The 27,938-nt window shown below is 50.6% G+C and overlaps 1 protein-coding gene across 1 annotated transcript in view; it reads left to right on the top strand.

Moving 5' to 3' along the window:
• LOC137308160 (probable carboxypeptidase X1) overlaps positions 1-27,938 on the top strand; it is a 105,967-nt gene that overhangs the window by 29,210 nt on the left and 48,819 nt on the right. Inside the window, exon 3 of the mRNA XM_067977056.1 lies at positions 13,057-13,166. Coding sequence (XP_067833157.1) covers positions 13,057-13,166 — 110 coding nt within the window. The remainder of the gene's footprint in view (positions 1-13,056; positions 13,167-27,938) is intronic.

Here is a 27,938-nt window from a genome sequence, read left to right as displayed (position 1 = left end):
AGATCGGGATGAGGACCTCGGGATGGGGAGATCGGGATGAGGACCTCGGGATGGGGAGATCGGGATGAGGATCTCGGGATGAGGATCTCGGGATGAGGATCTCGGGATTGGGAGATTGGGATGGGGAGATTGGGATGGGGAGATCGGGATGAGGACCTCGGGATGGAGAGATCGGGATGAGGAACTCGGGATGGGGAGATCGGGATGAGGATCTCGGGATGAGGATCTCGGGATGAGGATCTCGGGATGGGTAGATCGGGATGGGGAGATTGGGATGGGGAGATCGGGATGAGGACCTCGGGATGGGGAGATCGGGATGAGGACCGCGGGATGGGGAGATCGGGATGAGGGCCTCGGGATGGGGAGATCGGGATGAGGACCTCGGGATGGGGAGATCGGGATGAGGATCGCAGGATGGGGAGATCGGGATGAGGACCTCGGGATGGGGAGATCGGGATGAGGACCTCGGGATGGGGAGATCGGGATGAGGACCTCGGGATGGAGAGATCGGGATGAGGACCTCGGGATGGGGAGATCGGGATGAGGACCTCGGGATGGGGAGATCGGGATGAGGAACTCGGGATGGGGAGATCGGGATGAGGACCTCGGGATGGGGAGATCGGGATGAGGACCTCGGGATGGGGAGATCGGGATGAGGACCTCGGGATGGGGAGATCGGGATGAGGAACTCGGGATGGGGAGATCGGGATGAGGACCTCGGGATGGGGAGATCGGGATGAGGACCTTGGGATGGGGAGATCGGGATGAGGACCTCGGGATGGGGAGATCGGGATGAGGACCTCGGGATGGGGAGATCGGGATGAGGACCGCGGGATGGGGATATCGGGATGAGGACCTCGGGATGGGGAGATGGGGATGAGGACCTCGGGATGGGGAAATCGGGATGAGGACCTCGGGATGGGGAGATCGGGATGAGCACCTCGGGATGGGGAGATCGGGATGAGGACCTCGGGATGGGGAGATCGGGATGAGGACCTCGGGATGGGGAGATCCGGATGAGGGCCTCGGGATGGGGAGATCCGGATGAGGGCCTCGGGATGGGGAGATCGGGATGAGGACCTCGGGATGAGGAGATCGGGATGAGGAACTCGGGATGGGGAGATCGGGATGAGGACCTCGGGATGGGGAGATCGGGATGAGGACCTCGGGATGGGGAGATCGGGATGAGGACCTCGGGATGGGGAAATCGGGATGAGGACCTCGGGATGGGGAGATGGGGATGAGGACCTCGGGATGGGGAAATCGGGATGAGGACCTCGGGATGGGGAGATCGGGATGAGCACTTCGGGATGGGGAGATCGGGATGAGGACCTCGGGATGGGGAGATCGGGATGAGGACCTTGGGATGGAGAGATCGGGATGAGGACCTCGGGATGGGGAGATCGGGATGAGGAACTCGGGATGGGGAGATCGGGATGAGGACCTCGGGATGGGGAGATCGGGATGAGGACCTCGGGATGGGGAGATCGGGATGAGGAACTCGGGATGGGGAGATCCGGATGAGGGCCACGGGATGGGGAGATCGGGATGAGGATCTCGGGATGAGGATCTCGGGATGAGGATCTCGGGATGGGGAGATCGGGATGAGGATCTCGGGATGAGGATCTCGGGATGAGGATCTCGGGATGGGGAGATTGGGATGAGGACCTCGGGATGGGGAGATCGGGATGAGGACCTCGGGATGGGGAGATCGGGATGAGGACCTCGGGATGGGGAGATCGGGATGAGGACCGCGGGATGGGGAGATCGGGATGAGGACCTCGGGATGGGGAGATCGGGATGAGGGCCTCGGGATGGGGAGATCGGGATGAGGACCTCGGGATGGGGAGATCGGGATGAGGACCTCGGGATGGGGAGATCGGGATGAGGACCTCGGGATGGGGAGATCGGGATGAGGACCTCGGGATGGGGAGATCGGGATGAGGGCCTCGGGATGGGGAGATCGGGATGAGGACCTCGGGATGGGGAGATCGGGATGAGCACCTCGGGATGGAGAGATCGGGATGAGGACCTCGGGATGGAGAGATCGGGATGAGGACCTCGGGATGGGGAGATCGGGATGAGGACCTCGGGATGGGGAGATCGGGATGAGGACCTCGGGATGGGGAGATCGGGATGCATACCGCGGGATGGGGAAATCGGGATGAGGACCGCGGGATGGGGAGATGGGGATGAGGACCTCGGGATGGGGAAATCGGGATGAGGACCTCGGGATGGGGAGATCGGGATGAGCACCTCGGGATGAGGACCTCGGGATGGGGAGATCGGGATGAGGACCTCGGGATGGGGAGATCGGGATGAGCACCTCGGGATGAGGACCTCGGGATGGGGAGATCGGGATGAGGACCTCGGGATGGGGAGATCCGGATGAGGGCCTCGGGATGGGGAGATCCGGATGAGGGCCTCGGGATGGGGAGATCGGGATGAGGACCTCGGGATGAGGAGATCGGGATGAGGAACTCGGGATGGGGAGATCGGGATGAGGACCTCGGGATGGGGAGATCGGGATGAGGACCTCGGGATGGGGAGATCAGGATGAGGACCTCGGGATGGGGAGATCGGGATGAGGACCTCGGGATGGGGAGATCGGGATGAGGACCTCGGGATGGGGAGATTGGGATTGGGAGATTGGGATGGGGAGATTGGGATGGGGAGATCGGGATGAGGACCTCGGGATGGAGAGATCGGGATGAGGAACTCGGGATGGGGAGATCGGGATGAGGATCTCGGGATGAGGATCTCGGGATGAGGATCTCGGGATGGGGAGATCGGGATGGGGAGATTGGGATGGGGAGATCGGGATGAGGACCTCGGGATGGGGAGATCGGGATGAGGACCGCGGGATGGGGAGATCGGGATGAGGGCCTCGGGATGGGGAGATCGGGATGAGGACCTCGGGATGGGGAGATCGGGATGAGGATCGCAGGATGGGGAGATCGGGATGAGGACCTCGGGATGGGGAGATCGGGATGAGGACCTCGGGATGGGGAGATCGGGATGAGGACCTCGGGATGGAGAGATCGGGATGAGGACCTCGGGATGGGGAGATCGGGATGAGGACCTCGGGATGGGGAGATCGGGATGAGGAACTCGGGATGGGGAGATCGGGATGAGGACCTCGGGATGGGGAGATCGGGATGAGGACCTCGGGATGGGGAGATCGGGATGAGGACCTCGGGATGGGGAGATCGGGATGAGGAACTCGGGATGGGGAGATCGGGATGAGGACCTCGGGATGGGGAGATCGGGATGAGGACCTTGGGATGGGGAGATCGGGATGAGGACCTCGGGATGGGGAGATCGGGATGAGGACCTCGGGATGGGGAGATCGGGATGAGGACCGCGGGATGGGGATATCGGGATGAGGACCTCGGGATGGGGAGATGGGGATGAGGACCTCGGGATGGGGAAATCGGGATGAGGACCTCGGGATGGGGAGATCGGGATGAGCACCTCGGGATGGGGAGATCGGGATGAGGACCTCGGGATGGGGAGATCGGGATGAGGACCTCGGGATGGGGAGATCCGGATGAGGGCCTCGGGATGGGGAGATCCGGATGAGGGCCTCGGGATGGGGAGATCGGGATGAGGACCTCGGGATGAGGAGATCGGGATGAGGAACTCGGGATGGGGAGATCGGGATGAGGACCTCGGGATGGGGAGATCGAGATGAGGACCTCGGGATGGGGAGATCGGGATGAGGACCTCGGGATGGGGAAATCGGGATGAGGACCTCGGGATGGGGAGATGGGGATGAGGACCTCGGGATGGGGAAATCGGGATGAGGACCTCGGGATGGGGAGATCGGGATGAGCACTTCGGGATGGGGAGATCGGGATGAGGACCTCGGGATGGGGAGATCGGGATGAGGACCTTGGGATGGAGAGATCGGGATGAGGACCTCGGGATGGGGAGATCGGGATGAGGAACTCGGGATGGGGAGATCGGGATGAGGACCTCGGGATGGGGAGATCGGGATGAGGACCTCGGGATGGGGAGATCGGGATGAGGAACTCGGGATGGGGAGATCCGGATGAGGGCCACGGGATGGGGAGATCGGGATGAGGATCTCGGGATGAGGATCTCGGGATGAGGATCTCGGGATGGGGAGATCGGGATGAGGATCTCGGGATGAGGATCTCGGGATGAGGATCTCGGGATGGGGAGATTGGGATGAGGACCTCGGGATGGGGAGATCGGGATGAGGACCTCGGGATGGGGAGATCGGGATGAGGACCGCGGGATGGGGAGATCGGGATGAGGACCTCGGGATGGGGAGATCGGGATGAGGGCCTCGGGATGGGGAGATCGGGATGAGGACCTTGGGATGGGGAGATCGGGATGAGGACCTCGGGATGGGGAGATCGGGATGAGGACCTCGGGATGGGGAGATCGGGATGAGGACCTCGGGATGGGGAGATCGGGATGAGGGCCTCGGGATGGGGAGATCGGGATGAGGACCTCGGGATGGGGAGATCGGGATGAGCACCTCGGGATGGAGAGATCGGGATGAGGACCTCGGGATGGAGAGATCGGGATGAGGACCTCGGGATGGGGAGATCGGGATGAGGACCTCGGGATGGGGAGATCGGGATGAGGACCTCGGGATGGGGAGATCGGGATGAGGACCGCGGGATGGGGAAATCGGGATGAGGACCGCGGGATGGGGAGATGGGGATGAGGACCTCGGGATGGGGAAATCGGGATGAGGACCTCGGGATGGGGAGATCGGGATGAGCACCTCGGGATGAGGACCTCGGGATGGGGAGATCGGGATGAGGACCTCGGGATGGGGAGATCTGGATGAGGGCCTCGGGATGGGGAGATCCGGATGAGGGCCTCGGGATGGGGAGATCGGGATGAGGACCTCGGGATGAGGAGATCGGGATGAGGAACTCGGGATGGGGAGATCGGGATGAGGACCTCGGGATGGGGAGATCGGGATGAGGACCTCGGGATGGGGAGATCGGGATGAGGACCTCGGGATGGGGAAATCGGGATGAGGACCTCGGGATGGGGAGATCGGGATGAGGACCTCGGGATGGGGAGATTGGGATGAGGACCTCGGGATGGGGAGATCGGGATGAGGACCTCGGGATGGGGAGATCGGGATGAGGACCTCGGGATGGGGAGATCGGGATGCGGACCTCGGGATGGGGAGATCGGGATGAGGACCTCGGGATGGGGAGATCGGGATGAGGACCTCGGGATGGGGAGATCGGGATGATGACCTCGGGATGGGGAGATCGGGATGAGGAACTCGGGATGGGGAGATCGGGATGAGGACCTCGGGATGGGGAGATCGGGATGAGGACCTCGGGATGAGGACCTCGGGATGGGGAGATCGGGATGAGGAACTCGGGATGGGGAGATCGGGATGAGGACCTCGGGATGGGGAGATCGGGATGAGGACCTCAGGATGGGGAGATCGGGATGAGGACCTCGGGATGGGGAGATCGGGATGAGGACCTCGGGATGGGGAGATCGGGATGAGGACCTCGGGATGGGGAGATCGGGATGAGGATCGCGGGATGGGGAGATCGGGATGGGAGACTCGCAACAAACACTAGAATTGTCAGCTCTCGGCCCTGTGTAATGGGTTAAAGGGGTCAGCGAGCTGTTGGGGGGTGGGTGGGGGGAGAGGGCCCAGGAGGAGAGATAGGGCGTCCCTCCACTCTCCCCCCTCCCCTGGACACTACACCAAGGTTATAATCAATTAGAGATGACATAAGAAATAGGAGCAGGAGTAGACCATACGGCCCCTCGAGCCTGCTCCGCCATTCAATCAGATCATGGCTGATCTTCGACCTCAACTCCACTTTCCCGCCCGATCCCCATATCCCTTGATTCCCCTAGAGTCCAAAAATCTATCGATCTCAGCCTTGAATATACTCAATGATTCAGCATCCACAGCCCTCTGGGGCAGAGAATTCCAAAGATTCACAACCCTCTGAGTGAAGAAATTCCTCCTCATCTCAGTCTTAAATGGCCGACCCTTTATCCTGAGACTATGCCCCCCAGTTCCAGACTCTCCAGCCATGGGAAACAGCCTCTCAGCATCTCAACCCAATCCGGCCAATTACCGCCCCATCAGTCTACTCTCAATCATCAGCAAAGTGATGGAAGGTGTCGTCGACAGTGCTATCAAGCGGCACTTACTCACCGATAACCTGCTCACCGATGCTCAGTTTGGGTTCCGCCAGGACCACTCGGCTCCAGACCTCATTACAGCCTTGTCTAAACATGGACAAAAGAGCTGAATTCCAGAGGTGAGGTGAGAGTGACTGCCCTTGACATCAAGGCAGCATTTGACCGAGTGTGGCACCAAGGAGCCCTAGTAAAATTGAAGTCAATGGGAATCAGGTGGAAAACTCTCCAGTGGCTGGAGTCATACTTGGCACAAAGGAAGATGGTAGTGGTTGTTGGAGGCCAATCATCTCAGCCCCAGGACATTGCTGCAGGAGTTCCTCAGGGCAGTGTCCGAGGCCCAACCATCTTCAGCTGCTTCATCAATGACCTTCCCTCCATCATAAGGTCAGAAATGGGGATGTTCGCTGATGATTGCAGTGTTCAGTTCCATTCGCAACCCCTCAGAGAATCATAGAATCATAGAAGTTTACAACATGGAAACAGGCCCTTCGGCCCAACATGTCCATGTCGCCCAGTTTATACCACTAAGCTAGTCCCAATTGCCTGCACTTGGCCCATATCCCTCTATACCCATCTTACCCATGTAACTGTCCAAATGCTTTTTAAAAGACAAAATTGTACCCGCCTCTACTACTGCCTCTGGCAGCTCGTTCCAGACACTCACCACCCTTTGAGTGAAAAAATTGCCCCTCTGGACCCTTTTGTATCTCTCCCCTCTCACCTTAAATCTATGCCCCATCGTTATAGACTCCCCTACCTTTGGGAAAAGATTTTGACTATCTACCTTATCTATGCCCCTCATTATTTTATAGACTTCTATAAGATCACCCCTTAACCTCCTACTCTCCAGGGAAAAAAGTCCCAGTCTGTCTAACCTCTCCCTATAAGTCAAACCATCAAGTCCCGGTAGCATCCTAGTAAATCTTTTCTGCACTCTTTCCAGTTTAATAATATCCTTTCTATAATAGGGTGACCAGAACTGTACACAGTACTCCAAGTGTGGCCTCACCAATGCCCTGTACAACTTCAACAAGACATCCCAACTCCTGCATTCAATGTTCTGACCAATGAAACCAAGCATGCCGAATGCCTTCTTCACCACCCTATCCACCTGTGACTCCACTTTCAAGGAGCTATGAACCTGTACTCCTAGATCTCTTTGTTCTATAACTCTCCCCAACGCCCGACCATTAACGGAGTAGGTCCTGGCCCGATTCGATCTACCAAAATGCATCACCTCACATTTATCTAAATTAAACTCCATCTGCCATTCATCGGCCCACTGGCCCAATTTATCAAGATCCCGTTGCAATCCTAGATAACCTTCTTCACTGTCCACAATGCCACCAATCTTGGTGTCATCTGCAAACTTACTAACCATGCCTCCTAAATTCTCATCCAAATCATTAATATAAATAACAAATAACAGCGGACCCAGCACCGATCCCTGAGGCACACCGCTGGTCACAGGCATCCAGTTTGAAAAACAACCCTCTACAACCACCCTCTGTCTTCTGTCGTCAAGCCAATTTTGTATCCAATTGGCTACCTCACCTTGGATCCCATGAGATTTAACCTTATGTAACAACCTACCATGCGGTACCTTGTCAACGGCTTTGCTGAAGTCCATGTGGACCACGTCTACTGCACAGCCCTCATCTATCATAATGAAGCAGTCCGTGCCCACATGCAGCAAGACCTGGACAACATCCAGGCTTGGGCTCATAAGTGGCAAGTAAATTCGCGTCAGACAAGTGCCAGGCAATGACCATCTCCAACAAGAGAGAATCTAACCACCTCCCCTTGACATTCAACGGCATTACCATTACCGAATCCCCCACCATCAACATCCTGGGGGTCACCATTGACCAGAAACTTAACTGAACCAGCCACATAAATACTGTGGCTACAAGAGCAGGTCAGAGGCTGGGTATTCTGTGACGAGTGACTCACCTCCTGACTCCCCAAAGCCTTTCCACCATCTGCAAGGCACAAGTCAGGAGTGTGATGGAATACTCTCCACTTGCCTGGATGAGTGCAGCTCCAACAACACTCAAGAAGCTCAACACCATCCAGGACAAACCATCCCGCTTAATTGGCACCCCATCCACCACCTGAAACATTCACTCCCTTCACCACCGGCGCACTGTGGCTGCAGTGTGTACCATCCACAGGATGCACTGCAGCAACTCGCCAAGGCTTCTTCGACAACACCTCCCAAACCCGCGACCTCTACCACCTAGAAGGACAAGGGCAGCAGGCACATGGGAACAACACCACCTGCACGTTCCCCTCCAAGTCACACACCATCCCGACTTGGAAATATATCGCCGTTCCTTCATCGTCGCTGGGTCAAAATCCTGGAACTCCCTTCCTAACAGCACTGTGGGAGAACCTTCACCACATGGACTGCAGCGGTTCAAGAAGGCGGCTCACCACCACCTTCTCAAGGGCAATTAGGGATGGGCAATAAATGCCGGCCTCGCCAGCGACGCCCACATCCCATGAACGAATAAAAAAAATCTACCCTGTCAAACCCCTCTCAGAATCTTATATGTTTCAATTAGATCACCTCTCATTCTTCTAAACTCCAGAGAGTATCGGCCCATTCTACTCTACCTCGCCTCATAGGACAATCCTCTCATCCCAGGAATTAATCTGGTGAACCTTTGTTGCACCGTCTCTAAGGCAAGTATATCCTTCCTTAGATAAGGAGACCAAAACTGTACACAGTACTCCAGGTGAGGTCTCACCAAAGCCCCGTACAATTGCAGTAAGATTTCCTTACTCTTGTGCTCCAATCCCCTTGCAATAAAGGCCAACATGCCATTTGCTTTCCTAATTGCTCGCTGTACCTGCATGTTAACTTTCTGTGTTTCTTGTACGAGGACACCCAAATCTCTCTGAACACCAACATTTAATAGTTTCTCACCATTTAGAAATATTCTGTTTTTCTATTCTTCCCTCCAAAGTGAATAATCTCACATTTCCCCACATTATACTCCATCTGCCACCTTCTTGCCCACTCACTTAACCTGTCTATATCCTTTGCAGACTCTTTGTGTCCTCCTCACAGCTTACTTTCTCACCTTGCTTTGTATCGTCAGTAAACTTGGATACATTACACTCAGTCCCTTCATCTAAATCATTAATATAGATTGGAAATAGCTGAGGCCCGAGCACTGATCCTTGTGCACCCCACGAGAATCATGGATAATTTATTGCACAGAAGGAGGCCATTCGGCCCATCGTGTCCACGCTGGCTGAGAAACGAGCCCCCCAGCCTAATCCCACTTTCCCACACTTGGTCCGTAGCCCTGCAGGTCACGGCTCTCCAGGGGCACATCCAGGGATTTTATAAATGAGTTGAGGGTTTCTGCCTCTCCCACCCTCTCAGGCAGTGAGTTCCAGACCCCCACCATACCTCTGGGTGAAAAAATTCTCCTCAGCTCCCCTCTAATCCTTCCACCAATCACTTTAAATCTGTGCCCCCTGGTTATTGACCCCTCCGCTAAGGGAAATAGGTCCTTCCTATCCACTCTATCTCGGCCCCTCATAATTTTATACATCTCAATTAAATCCCCCCTCAGCCTCCTCTGTTCCAAGGAAAACAACCCCAGCCTCTCCAATCTTTCCTCAAAGCTAAAATTCTCCAGTCCTGGCAACATCCTCGTAAATCTCCTCTGCACCCTCTCGAGTGCAATTACATCTTTCCTGTAATATGGTGACCAGAACTGTGCTCAGTACTCAAGCTGTGGCCTAACCAATGTTTTATACAGTTCCAGCTTAACATCCCTGCTTTTATATTCTATGCCTCGGCTAATAAAGGAAAGTATTCCATATGCCTTCTTAACCACCTTATCTACCTGTCCTGCTACCTTCAGGGATCTGTGGACATGCACTCCAAGGTCCCTCACTTCCTCTGCACCTTTCAGTATCCTCCCGTTTACTGTGTGTTCCCTTGCCTTGTTTGCTCTCCCCAAATGCATTACCTCACACTTCTGCGCATTGAACTCCATTTGACACTTTTCTGCCCATCTGACCAGTCCATTGATATCTTCCTGCAGTCTACAGCTTTCCTCCTCACTATCAACCACACGGCCTATCTTTGTGTCATCCGCCAATTTCTTAATTATACCCCCTTTGTTTAAGTCCAAATCATTAACGTGTACCACAAAAAGCAAAGGACCCAGTACCGAGCCCTGCGGCACCCCACTGGAAACAGCCTTCCAGTCGTAAAAACACCCATCAACCATTACCCTTTGCTTCCTGCCACTGAGCCAATTTTGGATCCAATTTGCCACATTCCCTTGGATTCCACGGGCCTTTACTTTTTTGACCAATCTGCCAAGTGGGACCTTGTCAAAAGCCTTGCTAAAATCCATATAGACTACATCAATTACGCCACCCTCATCGATTCTCCTTGTCACCTCCTCGAAAAATTCAATCAAGTTAGTCAGACACGACGTTCCCTTAATAAATCCGTGCTGACTGTCCTTGATTAGTCCGTGCCTTTCTAAGTGACAGTTTATCCTGTCCCTCAGAATTGATTCCAATAATTTGCCCATCACCAAGGTTAGACTGACTGGCCTGTAATTACTCGGTCTATCCCTTGCTCCCTTTTTAAACAACGGTACAACGTTAGCAATTCTCCAATCCTCTGGCAGTACGCCTGTATCCAGTGAAGTTTGGAAAATGATGGTCAGAGCCTCCGCTATTTCCTCCCTGGCTTCTTTTAACAGCCTGGGATACATTTCATCCGGCCCTGGTGATTTATCCACTTTCAAAGATGCTAATCCCCTTAATACTTCCTCTCTCACTATGTTTATCCCATCCAATATTTCACAGTCCTCCTCCTTAACTTCAATCACTGCATCATCCCTCTGTGAAGACAGATGCAAAGTATTCATTAAGAACCATACCCACATCTTCCACCTCCACACATAGTTTACCTTTTTGGTCTCCTATAGGCCCTACTCTTTCCTCAGTTATCCTCTTGCTCTTAATGTATTAATAAAACATCTTTGGGTTTTCTATGATTTTACCTGCTAATATTTTTTCATGCCCTAGTCACAATCTGCCAACCTGAAAATGACCCCTTTATTCCTGCTCTCTGTTTTTTGTCAGATGAGGTGTCCTGGTTACAATCGATCAGTGACGACTTGTCCTGGTTACAGTCGATCGGTGACGACTTGTCCTGGTTACAATCGATCAGTGACGACGTGTCCTGGTTACAATCGATCAGTGACGACTTGTCCTGGTTACAGTCGATCGGTGACGACTTGTCCTGGTTACAGTCGATCAGTGACGACGTGTCCTGGTTACAATCGATCAGTGACGACTTGTCCTGGTTACAATCGATCAGTGACGACTTGTCCTGGTTACAATCGATCAGTGACGACTTGTCCTGGTTACAGTCGATCAGTGACGACGTGTCCTGGTTACAGTCGATCAGTGACGACGTGTCCTGGTTACAATCGATCAGTGACGACTTGTCCTGGTTACAATCGATCAGTGACGACGTGTCCTGGTTACAATCGATCAGTGACGACTTGTCCTGGTTACAATCGATCAGTGACGACTTGTCCTGGTTACAATCGATCAGTGACGACTTGTCCTGGTTACAATCGATCAGTGACGACGTGTCCTGGTTCCAATCGATCAGTGACGACGTGTCCTGGTTACAATCGATCAGTGACGACTTGTCCTGGTTACAGTCGATCAGTGACGACTTGTCCTGGTTACAGTCGATCGGTGACGACTTGTCCTGGTTACAGTCGATCGGTGACGACTTGTCCTGGTTACAATCGATCGGTGACGACTTGTCCTGGTTACAATCGATCGGTGACGACTTGTCCTGGTTACAATCGATCGGTGACGACTTGTCCTGGTTACAATCGATCGGTGACGACTTGTCCTGGTTACAATCGATCGGTGACGACTTGTCCTGGTTACAATCGATCGGTGACGACTAGTCCTGGTTACAATCGATCGGTGACGACGTGTCCTGGTTACAATCGATCAGTGACGACGTGTCCTGGTTACAATCGATCAGTGACGACTTGTCCTGGTTACATTCGATCAGTGACGACTTGTCCTGGTTACATTCGATCAGTGACGACGTGTCCTGGTTACAATCGATCAGTGACGACTTGTCCTGGTTACAATCGATCGGTGACGACTAGTCCTGGTTACAATCGATCAGTGACGACTTATCCTGGTTACAATCGATCAGTGACGACGTGTCCTGGTTACAATCGATCGGTGACGACTAGTCCTGGTTACAATCGATCAGTGACGACTTGTCCTGGTTACAATCGATCAGTGACGACGTGTCCTGTTTACAATCGATCAGTGACGACTTGTCCTGGTTACAATCGATCAGTGACGACTTGTCCTGGTTACAATCGATAAGTGACGACTTGTCCTGGTTACAATCGATCAGTGACGACTTGTCCTGGTTACAATCGATAAGTGACGACTTGTCCTGGTTACAATCGATAAGTGACGACTTGTCCTGGTTACAATCGATCAGTGACGACTTGTCCTGGTTACAATCGATCAGTGACGACTTGTCCTGGATGTTGTCCAGGTCTTGCTGCATGCGGGCTCGGACTGCTTCATTATCTGAGGGGTTGCGAATGGAACTGAACACTGTGCAATCATCAGCGAACATCCCCATTTCTGACGTATACTGGTTACGATGGGTTATTGATGACTTGTGCTGGTTACGATGGGTTATTGATGACTTGTGCTGGTTACGATGGATCTGTGAAGACTGGTGCTGGTGACGATGGATTAGTGATGACTTGCTGCATTGTCTCTGATGACAGAATTCTTCATTCCTGCACTGATTTTGCTTTCCCTGATCTTTTTCTCCCTAAGATTGCCCACCCCTGGGGCTGGAGTCCCTGAGAGTGGAGGACACACAGATACGAGCCTCCAGCAGTCAGAGGTTCGGACTGGGACCTCATCGAGGACGTCTCAATATCCAGGTCAGTGGATGAAAGGAAAGGCAGACTAGAGAGAGAGAAAGAGGACACAGAGAGAGAGAGAGAGAGGACAGACTGTGAGATTTTACTCCTGGTTGCCGGTAATTGACCTGGACCATAAGAGATAGGAGCAGGAGTAGGCCATTCGGCCCCTCGAGCCTGCTCCGCCATTCAATGAGATCATGGCTGATCTGATTTTTACCTCAACTCCACTTTCCCGCCCTTTCCCCATATCCTTTGACTCCCTTGCTGATCAAAATTTGTCTAACTCAGCCTTGAATGTATTCAATGACTCAGCCTCCACAGCTTTTTGGGGTAAAGAATTCCAAAGATTCACGACCCTCTGGGAGAAGAAATTCCTCATTTCCGTCTTAAACGGGCGACCCCTTATTCTGAGACTATGCCCCCTAGTTTTAGATTCCCCCATGAGGGGTAACATCCTCTCAGCATCTACCCTATCGAGTCCCCTCAGAATCTTGTATGTTTCAATAAGATCTCCTCTCATTCTTCTAAACTCCAATGAGTATAGACCCAACCTGTTCAATCTTTCCTCATAAGACAACCCTTCCGTACCCGGAATCAACCTAGTGAACCTTCTCTGAACTGCCTCCAATGCAAGTATGTCCTTCCTTAAATAAGGGCACCAGAACTGTACACAGTACTCCAGGTGTGGTCTCCCCAGCACTTTGTACAGTTGTAGCATGACTTCCCTGCTTTTATACTCCATCCCCCTAGAAATAAAGGCCAATATTCCATTTGCCTCCCGGATTACCTGCTGCACCTGTATGTTGACTTTTTGTGCTTCACGTACGAGGACACCCAGATCCCTCTGTACCGCAGTATTTTGTAGTATTTCACCATTCAAATAATATTTTGCTTTTTTATTTTTCCTCCCAAAGTGGATGACTTCACATTTTCCCACATTATATTTCATCTGCCAAATTTTTGCCCATTCACTTAATCTGTCAATATCCCTTTGCAGACACTTTGTGTCCTCATCACAACTTGCTTTTCCACCTATCTTTGTATCATCAGCAAATTTGGCCACAAGACACTCTGTTCCTTCATCCAAGTCATTGATATATATTGTAAATAGTTGAGGCCCCAGCACTGAGCCCTGCGGCACCCCACTAGTTACAGATTGACATTTTGAAAATGACCCTTTTATCCCGACTCTTTGTTTTCTGTTAGTTAGCCAATCCTCTATCCATGCCAGTATATTACCCCCAACACCATGAGCTCTTATCTTGTGCAGTAATCTTTTATGTGGCATCTTATCGAATGCCTTTCAGAAATCCAAATATACTGCATCCATTGGTTCCCCTTTATCCACCCTGCCCGTTACTTCCTCAAAGAACTCTAATAAATTTGTCAGACATGATTTCCCCTTCATAAAACCATGACGACTCTCCTTGATTGTATTACAAGTCTCCAAATGTCCTGCTACTACTTCCTTAATAATGGATTCCAGCATTTTCCCAATGACAGATGTTAGGCTGACTGGTCTATAGTTATCTGCTTTCTGTCTCACTCATTTCTTGAATCGGGGTGTTGCGTCTGCGGTTTTCCAATCCGCTGGGACCTTTCCAGAATCTAGTGAATTCTGGAAGATTACAACCAATGCATCCACTATCTCTGTAGCCACTTCCTTTAAGACCCTCGGATGCAAGCCATCAGGTCCAGGGGACTTGTCAGCCTTTAGACCCATTCGTTTACCTCGTACTTTTTCTCTAGTGATAGTGATTGTTTTTAGTTCCTCCCTCCCCTTTGCACCTTGATTTTCTACTATTATTGGTATATTATTAGGGTCTTCTACTGTGAAGACAGATAAAAAATATCTGTTCAATTCCTCTGCTATTTCCTTGTTCTCCATTATTATTTCCCCAATCTCATCCTCTAAGGGACCAATGTTTACTTTAGCTACCCTCTTTTTATGTACTTGTAGAAGCTTTGACCGTCAGTTTTTATATTTCTTGCTAGTTTACTCTCATAATTTATTTTCTCCCTCTTTATTATTCTTTTAGTCATCCTTTGCTGGTTTTTAAAGTTTTCCCAATCTTCAGGCTTACCAGTAATCTTTGTCATGTTGTATGCTTTTTCTTTTAACCTGATACCATCCTTGACTTCCTTGGTTAGCCATGGTTGGTTCACCCTTTTTGTGGTGTCTTTCCTCCTCACAGGGATATATTTTTGTTGCGAGTCATAAAATATCTTTTTAAATGTTTGCCACTGCTTATCCACCATCATACCATCTAATCTGTTTACCCAGTCCACTTTAGCCAATTCCGCCCTCATTCCTTTATAATTCCCCTTATTTAAGTTTAATACAGAAGTTTCAGACCCAAGATCCTTGCTTTCAAACTGGATGTGAAATTCTATCATGTCAAGATCACTATTTCCCAAGGGATCCTTTACTTTGAGATCATTAATTAATCCTGTTTCGTTACCCATTACCAGATCCAAAATGGCCTGTTCCCTGGTTGGTTCCCCGACGTATTGGTCTAAGAAACAGTCCCTAATACACTTTATGAACTCCTCCTCAGGGCTATTTTTGCCAATTTGATTTGTCCAATCTATGTGAAAGTTAAAATCGCCCATGATTATTGCATTACCTTTTTTACAAGCCCCCCCTTATTCCCTGATTAATATTTTGCCCTACAGTGTAGCTACTGTTTGGGGGCCTATATACTACTCCCACCAGTGATTTCTTTCCCTTGCTATTTCTTATCTCCACCCAAGTTGATTTGACATCTTGATCTTCTGAGCCAAGATCATTTCTCACTATTATACCAATTTTATCCTTTATTAACAGAGCTACCCCACCACCTTTAACTTTTTTCCTATCTTTCCGAAATGTTAAATAACCCTGAATATTTAGCTCCCAACCTTGGTCACCTTGTAACCAGGTCTCTGTAATGGCCACAAGATCATACCCATTTGTTTCTATTTGTGCCGTCAATTCAGTTTGCCAGAACACTGGTCCCAGCATGGTTCAGGTGAAGCCTGTCCCAACGGAACAGCTCCCTCTTTCCCCAGTACTGTTGCCAGTGCCCCATGAATCGAAACCCACTTCTCCCACACCAATCTTTGAGCCACGCATTCATCTCTCTGATCTGATTTACCCTGTGCCAATTTGCTCGTGGCTCAGGTAATAATCCAGACTCCAATTTATTTAAAAGGTGCTTTATTAAAATTCACAGAAGGAGCAACACACTGTGTGTGGGGCAGTGGTTTACAACACAGAGTGAGTGATCATATCACCTGCACTGGGTAGAGTCATGTCCCTCTCAGGAGCCTTGAGGAAAGCGGCTTTCCATCCCGCCTGGGGTGACCTCATGGAGTCCTCGTCCTCAGTCCTGCTCCGCCTGGAGCCTCATCTCGCTATTTGATGGGCCTCCAAAGTCAGCTGTCGTTACCTTGCTCCTGCTGAGTCTCTACAATCTGATATCAATGCAGGGTGCTCCTTTCATACCACTTTTGGGAGTGGACCCAGGGTCAGCTATTGACATGGGCCTTTGCCCTATTGGGGTCTCCCAAAATGGCGAGGTGTCCAATGTAGCCTCGAGTTCTTTGTTCCTTTAAGGAGAAAGGGTCAGCCTCCCCCACTATCTCCCACCTTTCAGGGGTCTGCAAAAACAACTAGTGTCCCACCTCTGGCCTTAACCAATCATCGCCTTACTCAGTGCCTTAAGACTGTTTCTGCCTCACATTATCGTGTCTTGCCCGTGTGCCCAGGCTGGGAACCCATGGTCCCCCCGGTCTCCCCTGACTCCCTCAGATTCCAGCCTGTACGGTTCCATTATTTACAACTACCCAGCATCTGCTAAGGGTCCCAACCCTCAACGTCAGGAATGTTTGTTTGTTTCATCTTTTAGCTCGGTTGTGTAACCCGGCCAGAAGGCGGAATGCTGAGGCTGCCCTTCCTGCAAGTTAATGGTTTTGTGAGCTTCCTGCCCTGATATCAGTCCTGCTCAATTTACACATCCAGCACCAGATTACTTAATGACATAAAATCATACGTAAAAACAGATGTATATACAGACACTATTCTAGCTATTTCACTTGCCCACTGTATTAATGAGCCAGGGCAGAATCTTACAAGACAGAGATAGAGGAAGAGAAAGAGAGACAGAGAGACAGGGAGAGAGAGATACAGAAAGAGAGAGTGAGAGAGACATAGAGAGAGATACAGAGAGAGAGAGAGAAAGTGAGAAAAGAGAGACAGAGAGAGAAAGGCCAGAAAATGAGAGTGAGGCAGACAGAGCAAGACAAAGAGAGAGGGACAGTGACAAAGAGAGAGAGAAAGAGATACAAAGACAGAGAGGGAGAGAGACAGATAGACAGACATAGAGAGACGGAGACAGACAGAGATAGAGAGAGGGAGTGAGAGATACAGAGAGAGACAGACAGACAGGGAGAGAGATAAAAGGAAAGAGAGAGACAGACAGCAGTACAAAGAGTGATAGGCAGAGAGAGACAGAGAAAGTGACAGGGAGAGAAAGAGACAGAGTGATCAACGGAGACGGAGATGGAAAGAGAGAGTGGGCCAGAGTCAGAGTGACAAAGGCCAGAAAATGAGAGAGTGAGACAGAGAGGGAGGGACAGTGACAAAGAGAGGTAGAGAGATAGACAGAGACATACAGAGTCGGGGAGAGGGAGAGGGAGGGAGTCGGGGAGAGGGAGAGGGAGGGAGTCGGGGAGAGGGAGAGGGAGAGGGAGGGAGTCGGGGAGAGGGAGAGGGAGGGAGTCGGAGAGACGGAGAGAGAGGAAGTCGGGGAGAGGGGGAGGGAGAGACAGACAGGGAGAGACAGACAGAGACAGACAGGGAGAGGTACAGAGGGAATGAGGGAGAAAACACAGCCCTGAGAATAATGCAGATTATGGGACGATGTGATCGAAGTGTTTAAAATGGTGAAAGGATGGGACAGGTTGATAGAAGCAGATTGTTTCCAGTCGTTGAGGGTCTAGAACGAGGAGCCAGAGATACAAGATTAAATGTAAGAGATTCAGAACAGAGCAGGAAAACCCATTTCACAGAGGGTTGTGAGGCTGTGGGATTCACATTCAGGGTTAGTGATTGAGGCAGAAACGATATCAACACTGAAGATTAGATTGGGTGGGGGGGGAATGAAGGAAAAGGGAATGGGAACAGGGAGGGGAAATGTGATTCGGACTTTGCTCGAGTGGAGGGGAAATCCCGACATGGACTCGATGGGCTTGTTTACGTGTTATAAATTCCATGTATTTCAATGATCTTTCAGTCCAACTGCCTTGAGTGTCAAGACCTCAGGATGTCCCAAAGAGCTTCACACCAGTTAAATAAATTTTAAGGTGTGGTCACGGTATCGGTCCCTGTGATGTGTGAGTATCAGTCCCTGTGATGTGTGAGTATCAGTCCCTGTGATGTGTGAGTATCAGTCCCTGTGATGTGTGAGTATCAGTCCCTGTGATGTGTGAGTATCAGTCCCTGTGATGAGTGAGTATCAGTCCCTGTGGTGTGTGAGTATCGGTCCCTGTGATGTGTGAGTATCAGTCCCTGTGATGTGTGAGTATCAGTCCCTGTGATGAGTGAGTATCAGTCCCTGTGGTGTGTGAGTATCGGTCCCTGTGATGAGTGAGTATCAGTCCCTGTGATGTGTGAGTATCAGTCCCTGTGATGTGTGAGTATCAGTCCCTGTGATGTGTGAGTATCAGTCCCTGTGATGTGTGAGTATCAGTCCCTGTGATGAGTGAGTATCAGTCCCTGTGATGAGTGAGTATCAGTCCCTGTGATGTGTGAGTATCAGTCCCCGTGATGTGTGAGTATCAGTCCCTGTGATGTGTGAGTATCAGTCCCTGTGATGTGTGAGTATCAGTCCCTGTGATGTGTGAGTATCAGTCCCTGTGATGTGTGAGTATCAGTCCCTGTGATGAGTGAGTATCAGTCCCTGTGATGAGTGAGTATCAGTCCCTGTGATGTGTGAGTATCAGTCCCTGTGATGTGTGAGTATCAGTCCCTGTGATGTGTGAGTATCAGTCCCTGTGATGTGTGAGTATCAGTCCCTGTGATGTGTGAGTATCAGTCACTGTGATGTGTGAGTATCGGTCCCTGTGATGAGTGAGTATCTGTCCCTGTGATGTGTGAGTATCAGTCCCTCTGATGTGTGAGTATCGGTCCCTGTGATGAGTGAGTATCAGTCCCTGTGATGTGTGAGTATCAGTCCCTGTGATGAGTGAGTATCGGTCCCTGTGATGTGTGAGTATCGGTCCCTGTGATGTGTGAGCATCGGTCCCTGTGGTGTGTGAGTATCAGTCCCTGTGATGTGTGAGTATCGGTCCCTGTGATGTGTGAGTATCGGTCCCTGTGATGTGTGAGTATCAGTCCCTGTGATGTGTGAGTATCAGTCCCTGTGATGTGTGAGTATCAGTCCCTGTGATGTGTGAGTATCAGTCCCTGTGATGTGTGAGTATCAGTCCCTGTGATGTGTGAGTATCAGTCCCTGTGATGTGTGAGTATCAGTCCCTGTGATGTGTGAGTATCGGTCCCTGTGATGAGTGAGTATCAGTCCCTGTGATGTGTGAGTATCAGTCCCTCTGATGTGTGAGTATCGGTCCCTGTGATGAGTGAGTATCAGTCCCTGTGATGTGTGAGTATCAGTCCCTGTGATGTGTGAGTATCAGTCCCTGTGATGTGTGAGTATCAGTCCCTGTGATGTGTGAGTATCAGTCCCTGTGATGTGTGAGTATCAGTCCCTGTGATGTGTGAGTATCAGTCCCTGTGATGAGTGAGTATCAGTCCCTGTGGTGTGTGAGTATCAGTCCCTGTGATGAGTGAGTATCAGTCCCTGTGATGTGTGAGTATCAGTCCCTGTGATGTGTGAGTATCAGTCCCTCTGATGTGTGAGTATCGGTCCCTGTGATGTGTGAGTATCAGTCCCTCTGATGTGTGAGTATCGGTCCCTGTGATGAGTGAGTATCAGTCCCTCTGATGTGTGAGTATCGGTCCCTGTGATGTGTGAGTATCAGTCCCTCTGATGTGTGAGTATCAGTCCCTGTGATGTGTGAGTATCGGTCCCTGTGATGTGTGAGTATCAGTCCCTGTGATGAGTGAGTATCAGTCCCTGTGATGTGTGAGTATCAGTCCCTGTGATGTGTGAGTATCGGTCCTTGTGATGTGTGAGTATCAGTCCCTCTGATGTGTGAGCATCGGTCCCTGTGGTGTGTGAGTATCGGTCCCTGTGATGTGTGAGTATCAGTCCCTCTGATGTGTGAGTATCGGTCCCTGTGATGTGTGAGTATCAGTCCCTCTGATGTGTGAGTATCGGTCCCTGTGGTGTGTGAGTATCGGTCCCTGTGATGTGTGAGTATCAGTCCCTGTGATGTGTGAGTATCAGTCCCTGTGATGTGTGAGTATCAGTCCCTGTGATGTGTGAGTATCGGTCCCTGTGATTTGTGAGTATCAGTCCCTGTGATGTGTGAGTATCAGTCCCTGTGATGTGTGAGTATCAGTCCCTGTGATGAGTGAGTATCAGTCCCTGTGATGTGTGAGTATCAGTCCCTGTGATGTGTGAGTATCAGTCCCTGTGATGAGTGAGTATCAGTCCCTCTGATGTGTGAGTATCAGTCCCTCTGATGTGTGAGTATCGGTCCCTGTGATGTGTGAGTATCAGTCCCTGTGATGTGTGAGTATCAGTCCCTGTGATGTGTGAGTATCAGTCACTGTGATGAGTGAGTATCAGTCCCTGTGATGAGTGAGTATCAGTCCCTGTGATGTGTGAGTATCAGTCCCTGTGATGAGTGAGTATCAGTCCCTGTGATGAGTGAGTATCAGTCCCTGTGATGAGTGAGTATCAGTCCCTCTGATGTGTGAGTATCAGTCCCTGTGATGTGTGAGTATCAGTCCCTGTGATGTGTGAGTATCAGTCCCTGTGATGTGTGAGTATCAGTCCCTGTGATGTGTGAGTATCAGTCCCTGTGATGTGTGAGTATCAGTCCCTGTGATGTGTGAGTATCAGTCCCTGTGATGAGTGAGTATCAGTCCCTGTGGTGTGTGAGTATCAGTCCCTGTGATGAGTGAGTATCAGTCCCTGTGATGTGTGAGTATCAGTCCCTGTGATGTGTGAGTATCAGTCCCTCTGATGTGTGAGTATCGGTCCCTGTGATGTGTGAGTATCAGTCCCTCTGATGTGTGAGCATCGGTCCCTGTGGTGTGTGAGTATCGGTCCCTGTGATGTGTGAGTATCAGTCCCTCTGATGTGTGAGTATCGGTCCCTGTGATGTGTGAGTATCAGTCCCTCTGATGTGTGAGTATCGGTCCCTGTGGTGTGTGAGTATCGGTCCCTGTGATGTGTGAGTATCAGTCCCTGTGATGTGTGAGTATCGGTCCCTGTGATGTGTGAGTATCAGTCCCTGTGATGTGTGAGTATCAGTCCCTGTGATGTGTGAGTATCAGTCCCTGTGATGTGTGAGTATCAGTCCCTGTGATGTGTGAGTATCAGTCACTGTGATGTGTGAGTATCGGTCCCTGTGATGAGTGAGTATCTGTCCCTGTGATGTGTGAGTATCAGTCCCTCTGATGTGTGAGTATCGGTCCCTGTGATGAGTGAGTATCAGTCCCTGTGATGTGTGAGTATCAGTCCCTGTGATGAGTGAGTATCGGTCCCTGTGATGTGTGAGTATCGGTCCCTGTGATGTGTGAGCATCGGTCCCTGTGGTGTGTGAGCATCGGTCCCTGTGGTGTGTGAGTATCAGTCCCTGTGATGTGTGAGTATCGGTCCCTGTGATGTGTGAGTATCGGTCCCTGTGATGTGTGAGTATCAGTCCCTGTGATGTGTGAGTATCAGTCCCTGTGATGTGTGAGTATCAGTCCCTGTGATGTGTGAGTATCAGTCCCTGTGATGTGTGAGTATCAGTCCCTGTGATGAGTGAGTATCGGTGCCTGTGATGTGTGAGTATCGGTCCCTGTGATGTGTGAGCATCGGTCCCTGTGGTGTGTGAGTATCAGTCCCTGTGATGTGTGAGTATCGGTCCCTGTGATGTGTGAGTATCGGTCCCTGTGATGTGTGAGTATCAGTCCCTGTGATGTGTGAGTATCAGTCCCTGTGATGTGTGAGTATCAGTCCCTGTGATGTGTGAGTATCAGTCCCTGTGATGTGTGAGTATCAGTCCCTGTGATGTGTGAGTATCGGTCCCTGTGATGAGTGAGTATCAGTCCCTGTGATGTGTGAGTATCAGTCCCTCTGATGTGTGAGTATCGGTCCCTGTGATGAGTGAGTATCAGTCCCTGTGATGTGTGAGTATCAGTCCCTGTGATGTGTGAGTATCAGTCCCTGTGATGTGTGAGTATCAGTCCCTGTGATGTGTGAGTATCAGTCCCTGTGATGTGTGAGTATCAGTCCCTGTGATGTGTGAGTATCAGTCCCTGTGATGAGTGAGTATCAGTCCCTGTGGTGTGTGAGTATCAGTCCCTGTGATGAGTGAGTATCAGTCCCTGTGATGTGTGAGTATCAGTCCCTGTGATGTGTGAGTATCAGTCCCTCTGATGTGTGAGTATCGGTCCCTGTGATGTGTGAGTATCAGTCCCTCTGATGTGTGAGTATCGGTCCCTGTGATGAGTGAGTATCAGTCCCTCTGATGTGTGAGTATCGGTCCCTGTGATGTGTGAGTATCAGTCCCTCTGATGTGTGAGTATCAGTCCCTGTGATGTGTGAGTATCGGTCCCTGTGATGTGTGAGTATCAGTCCCTGTGATGAGTGAGTATCAGTCCCTGTGATGTGTGAGTATCAGTCCCTGTGATGTGTGAGTATCGGTCCCTGTGATGTGTGAGTATCAGTCCCTCTGATGTGTGAGCATCGGTCCCTGTGGTGTGTGAGTATCGGTCCCTGTGATGTGTGAGTATCAGTCCCTCTGATGTGTGAGTATCGGTCCCTGTGATGTGTGAGTATCGGTCCCTCTGATGTGTGAGTATCGGTCCCTGTGGTGTGTGAGTATCGGTCCCTGTGATGTGTGAGTATCAGTCCCTGTGATGTGTGAGTATCAGTCCCTGTGATGTGTGAGTATCAGTCCCTGTGATGTGTGAGTATCGGTCCCTGTGATGTGTGAGTATCAGTCCCTGTGATGTGTGAGTATCAGTCCCTGTGATGAGTGAGTATCAGTCCCTGTGATGTGTGAGTATCAGTCCCTGTGATGTGTGAGTATCAGTCCCTGTGATGAGTGAGTATCAGTCCCTCTGATGTGTGAGTATCAGTCCCTCTGATGTGTGAGTATCGGTCCCTGTGATGTGTGAGTATCAGTCCCTGTGATGTGTGAGTATCAGTCCCTGTGATGTGTGAGTATCAGTCACTGTGATGAGTGAGTATCAGTCCCTGTGATGAGTGAGTATCAGTCCCTGTGATGTGTGAGTATCAGTCCCTGTGATGAGTGAGTATCAGTCCCTGTGATGAGTGAGTATCAGTCCCTGTGATGAGTGAGTATCAGTGCCTCTGATGTGTGAGTATCAGTCCCTGTGATGTGTGAGTATCAGTCCCTGTGATGTGTGAGTATCAGTCCCTGTGATGTGTGAGTATCAGTCCCTGTGATGTGTGAGTATCAGTCCCTGTGATGTGTGAGTATCAGTCCCTGTGATGTGTGAGTATCAGTCCCTGTGATGTGTGAGTATCAGTCCCTGTGATGAGTGAGTATCAGTCCCTGTGGTGTGTGAGTATCAGTCCCTGTGATGAGTGAGTATCAGTCCCTGTGATGTGTGAGTATCAGTCCCTGTGATGTGTGAGTATCAGTCCCTGTGATGTGTGAGTATCGGTCCCTGTGATGTGTGAGTATCAGTCCCTCTGATGTGTGAGTATCGGTCCCTGTGATGAGTGAGTATCAGTCCCTCTGATGTGTGAGTATCGGTCCCTATGATGTGTGAGTATCAGTCCCTCTGATGTGTGAGTATCAGTCCCTGTGATGTGTGAGTATCGGTCCCTGTGATGTGTGAGTATCAGTCCCTGTGATGAGTGAGTATCAGTCCCTGTGATGTGTGAGTATCAGTCCCTGTGATGTGTGAGTATCGGTCCCTGTGATGTGTGAGTATCAGTCCCTCTGATGTGTGAGCATCGGTCCCTGTGGTGTGTGAGTATCGGTCCCTGTGATGTGTGAGTATCAGTCCCTCTGATGTGTGAGTATCGGTCCCTGTGATGTGTGAGTATCAGTCCCTCTGATGTGTGAGTATCGGTCCCTGTGGTGTGTGAGTATCGGTCCCTGTGATGTGTGAGTATCGGTCCCTGTGATGTGTGAGTATCAGTCCCTGTGATGTGTGAGTATCAGTCCCTGTGATGAGTGAGTATCAGTCCCTGTGATGTGTGAGTATCGATCCCTGTGATGTGTGAGTATCAGTCCCTCTGATGTGTGAGTATCGGTCCCTGTGATGTGTGAGTATCAGTCCCTGTGATGTGTGAGTATCAGTCCCTGTGATGTGTGAGTATCAGTCCCTCTGATGTGTGAGTATCAGTCCCTCTGATGTGTGAGTATCAGTCCCTCTGATGTGTGAGTATCAGTCCCTGTGATGTGTGAGTATCAGTCCCTGTGATGTGTGATTATCAGTCCCTGTGATGTGTGAGTATCAGTCCCTGTGATGAGTGAGTATCAGTCCCTGTGATGTGTGAGTATCAGTCCCTGTGATGTGTGATTATCAGTCCCTGTGATGAGTGAGTATCAGTCCCTGTGATGTGTGAGTATCAGTCCCTGTGATGTGTGAGTATCAGTCCCTGTGATGAGTGAGTATCAGTCCCTGTGATGAGTGAGTATCAGTCCCTGTGATGTGTGAGTATCAGTCCCTGTGATGTGTGAGTATCAGTCCCTGTGATGTGTGAGTATCAGTCCCTGTGATGTGTGAGTATCAGTCCCTGTGATGTGTGAGTATCAGTCCCTGTGATGTGTGAGTATCAGTCCCTGTGATGAGTGAGTATCAGTCCCTGTGATGAGTGAGTATCAGTCCCTGTGATGTGTGAGTATCAGTCCCTGTGATGTGTGAGTATCAGTCCCTGTGATGTGTGAGTATCAGTCCCTGTGATGTGTGAGTATCAGTCCCTGTGATGTGTGAGTATCGGTCCCTGTGATGAGTGAGTATCTGTCCCTGTGATGTGTGAGTATCAGTCCCTCTGATGTGTGAGTATCGGTCCCTGTGATGAGTGAGTATCAGTCCCTGTGATGTGTGAGTATCAGTCCCTGTGATGTGTGAGTATCGGTCCCTGTGATGTGTGAGTATCAGTCCCTGTGATGTGTGAGTATCAGTCCCTGTGATGTGTGAGTATCAGTCCCTGTGATGAGTGAGTATCAGTCCCTGTGATGTGTGAGTATCAGTCCCTGTGATGAGTGAGTATCAGTCCCTGTGATGAGTGAGTATCAGTCCCTCTGATGTGTGAGTATCAGTCCCTGTGATGTGTGAGTATCAGTCCCTGTGATGTGTGAGTATCAGTCCCTGTGATGTGTGAGTATCGGTCCCTGTGATGAGTGAGTATCTGTCCCTGTGATGTGTGAGTATCAGTCCCTCTGATGTGTGAGTATCGGTCCCTGTGATAAGTGAGTATCAGTCCCTGTGATGTGTGAGTATCAGTCCCTGTGATGTGTGAGTATCAGTCCCTGTGATGAGTGAGTATCAGTCCCTGTGATGTGTGAGTATCAGTCCCTGTGATGTGTGAGTATCAGTCCCTGTGATGAGTGAGTATCAGTCCCTCTGATGTGTGAGTATCAGTCCCTCTGATGTGTGAGTATCGGTCCCTGTGATGTGTGAGTATCAGTCCCTGTGATGTGTGAGTATCAGTCCCTGTGATGAGTGAGTATCAGTCCCTGTGATGAGTGAGTATCAGTCCCTGTGATGTGTGAGTATCGGTCCCTGTGATGTGTGAGTATCAGTCCCTCTGATGTGTGAGTATCAGTCCCTGTGATGTGTGAGTATCGGTCCCTGTGATGTGTGAGTATCAGTCCCTGTGATGAGTGAGTATCAGTCCCTGTGATGTGTGAGTATCAGTCCCTGTGATGTGTGAGTATCGGTCCCTGTGATGTGTGAGTATCAGTCCCTCTGATGTGTGAGCATCGGTCCCTGTGGTGTGTGAGTATCGGTCCCTGTGATGTGTGAGTATCAGTCCCTCTGATGTGTGAGTATCGGTCCCTGTGATGTGTGAGTATCAGTCCCTGTGATGTGTGAGTATCGGTCCCTGTGGTGTGTGAGTATCGGTCCCTGTGATGTGTGAGTATCGGTCCCTGTGATGTGTGAGTATCGGTCCCTGTGATGTGTGAGTATCAGTCCCTGTGATGTGTGAGTATCAGTCCCTGTGATGTGTGAGTATCAGTCCCTGTGATGTGTGAGTATCAGTCCCTGTGATGTGTGAGTATCAGTCCCTGTGATGTGTGAGTATCAGTCCCTGTGATGTGTGAGTATCAGTCCCTGTGATGTGTGAGTATCAGTCCCTGTGATGTGTGAGTATCGGTCCCTGTGATGTGTGAGTATCGGTCCCTGTGATGTGTGAGTATCAGTCCTTGTGATGTGTGAGTATCAGTCCCTGTGATGAGTGAGTATCAGTCCCTGTGATGTGTGAGTATCGATCCCTGTGATGTGTGAGTATCAGTCCCTCTGATGTGTGAGTATCGGTCCCTGTGATGTGTGAGTATCAGTCCCTGTGATGTGTGAGTATCAGTCCCTGTGATGTGTGAGTATCAGTCCCTCTGATGTGTGAGTATCAGTCCCTCTGATGTGTGAGTATCAGTCCCTCTGATGTGTGAGTATCAGTCCCTGTGATGTGTGAGTATCAGTCCCTGTGATGTGTGAGTATCAGTCCCTGTGATGAGTGAGTATCAGTCCCTGTGATGTGTGAGTATCAGTCCCTGTGATGTGTGATTATCAGTCCCTGTGATGTGTGAGTATCAGTCCCTGTGATGAGTGAGTATCAGTCCCTGTGATGTGTGAGTATCAGTCCCTGTGATGTGTGATTATCAGTCCCTGTGATGAGTGAGTATCAGTCCCTGTGATGTGTGAGTATCGGTCCCTGTGATGTGTGAGTATCGGTCCCTGTGATGTGTGAGTATCGGTCCCTGTGATGTGTGAGTATCAGTCCCTGTGATGTGTGAGTATCAGTCCCTGTGATGTGTGAGTATCGGTCCCTGTGATGTGTGAGTATCGGTCCCTGTGATGTGTGAGTATCGGTCCCTGTGATGTGTGAGTATCAGTCCCTGTGATGTGTGAGTATCGGTCCCTGTGATGTGTGAGTATCAGTCCCTGTGATGTGTGAGTATCAGTCCCTGTGATGTGTGAGTATCAGTCCCTGTGATGTAACACATTGGTCCCTGTGATGTGTGAGTATCGGTCCCTGTGGGGTGTGAGTATCAGTCCCTGTGATGTGTGAGTATCAGTCCCTGTGATGTGTGAGTATCAGTCCCTGTGATGTGTGAGTATCAGTCCCGAGAATCATAGAATCATAGAAGTTACAACATGGAAACAGGCCCTTCGGCCCAACATGTCCATGTCGCCCAGTTTATACCACTAAGCTAGTCCCAATTGCCTGCACTTGGCCCATATCCCTCTATACCCATCTTACCCATGTAACTGTCCAAATGCTTTTTAAAAGACAAAATTGTACCCGCCTCTACTACTGCCTCTGGCAGCTCGTTCCAGACACTCACCACCCTTTGAGTGAAAAAATTGCCCCTCTGGACCCTTTTGTATCTCTCCCCTCTCACCTGAAATCTATGCCCCCTCGTTATAGACTCCCCTACCTTTGGGAAAATATTTTGACTATCGACCTTATCTATGCCCCTCATTAT

The sequence above is a fragment of the Heptranchias perlo genome, chromosome 1 (assembly GCF_035084215.1).
Source record: "Heptranchias perlo isolate sHepPer1 chromosome 1, sHepPer1.hap1, whole genome shotgun sequence".
In the NCBI taxonomy this organism is placed as follows: domain Eukaryota; kingdom Metazoa; phylum Chordata; class Chondrichthyes; order Hexanchiformes; family Hexanchidae; genus Heptranchias; species Heptranchias perlo.
Note: the sequence above shows the minus strand (reverse complement) of the source record. Positions and strands in the feature narration are given on the sequence as shown.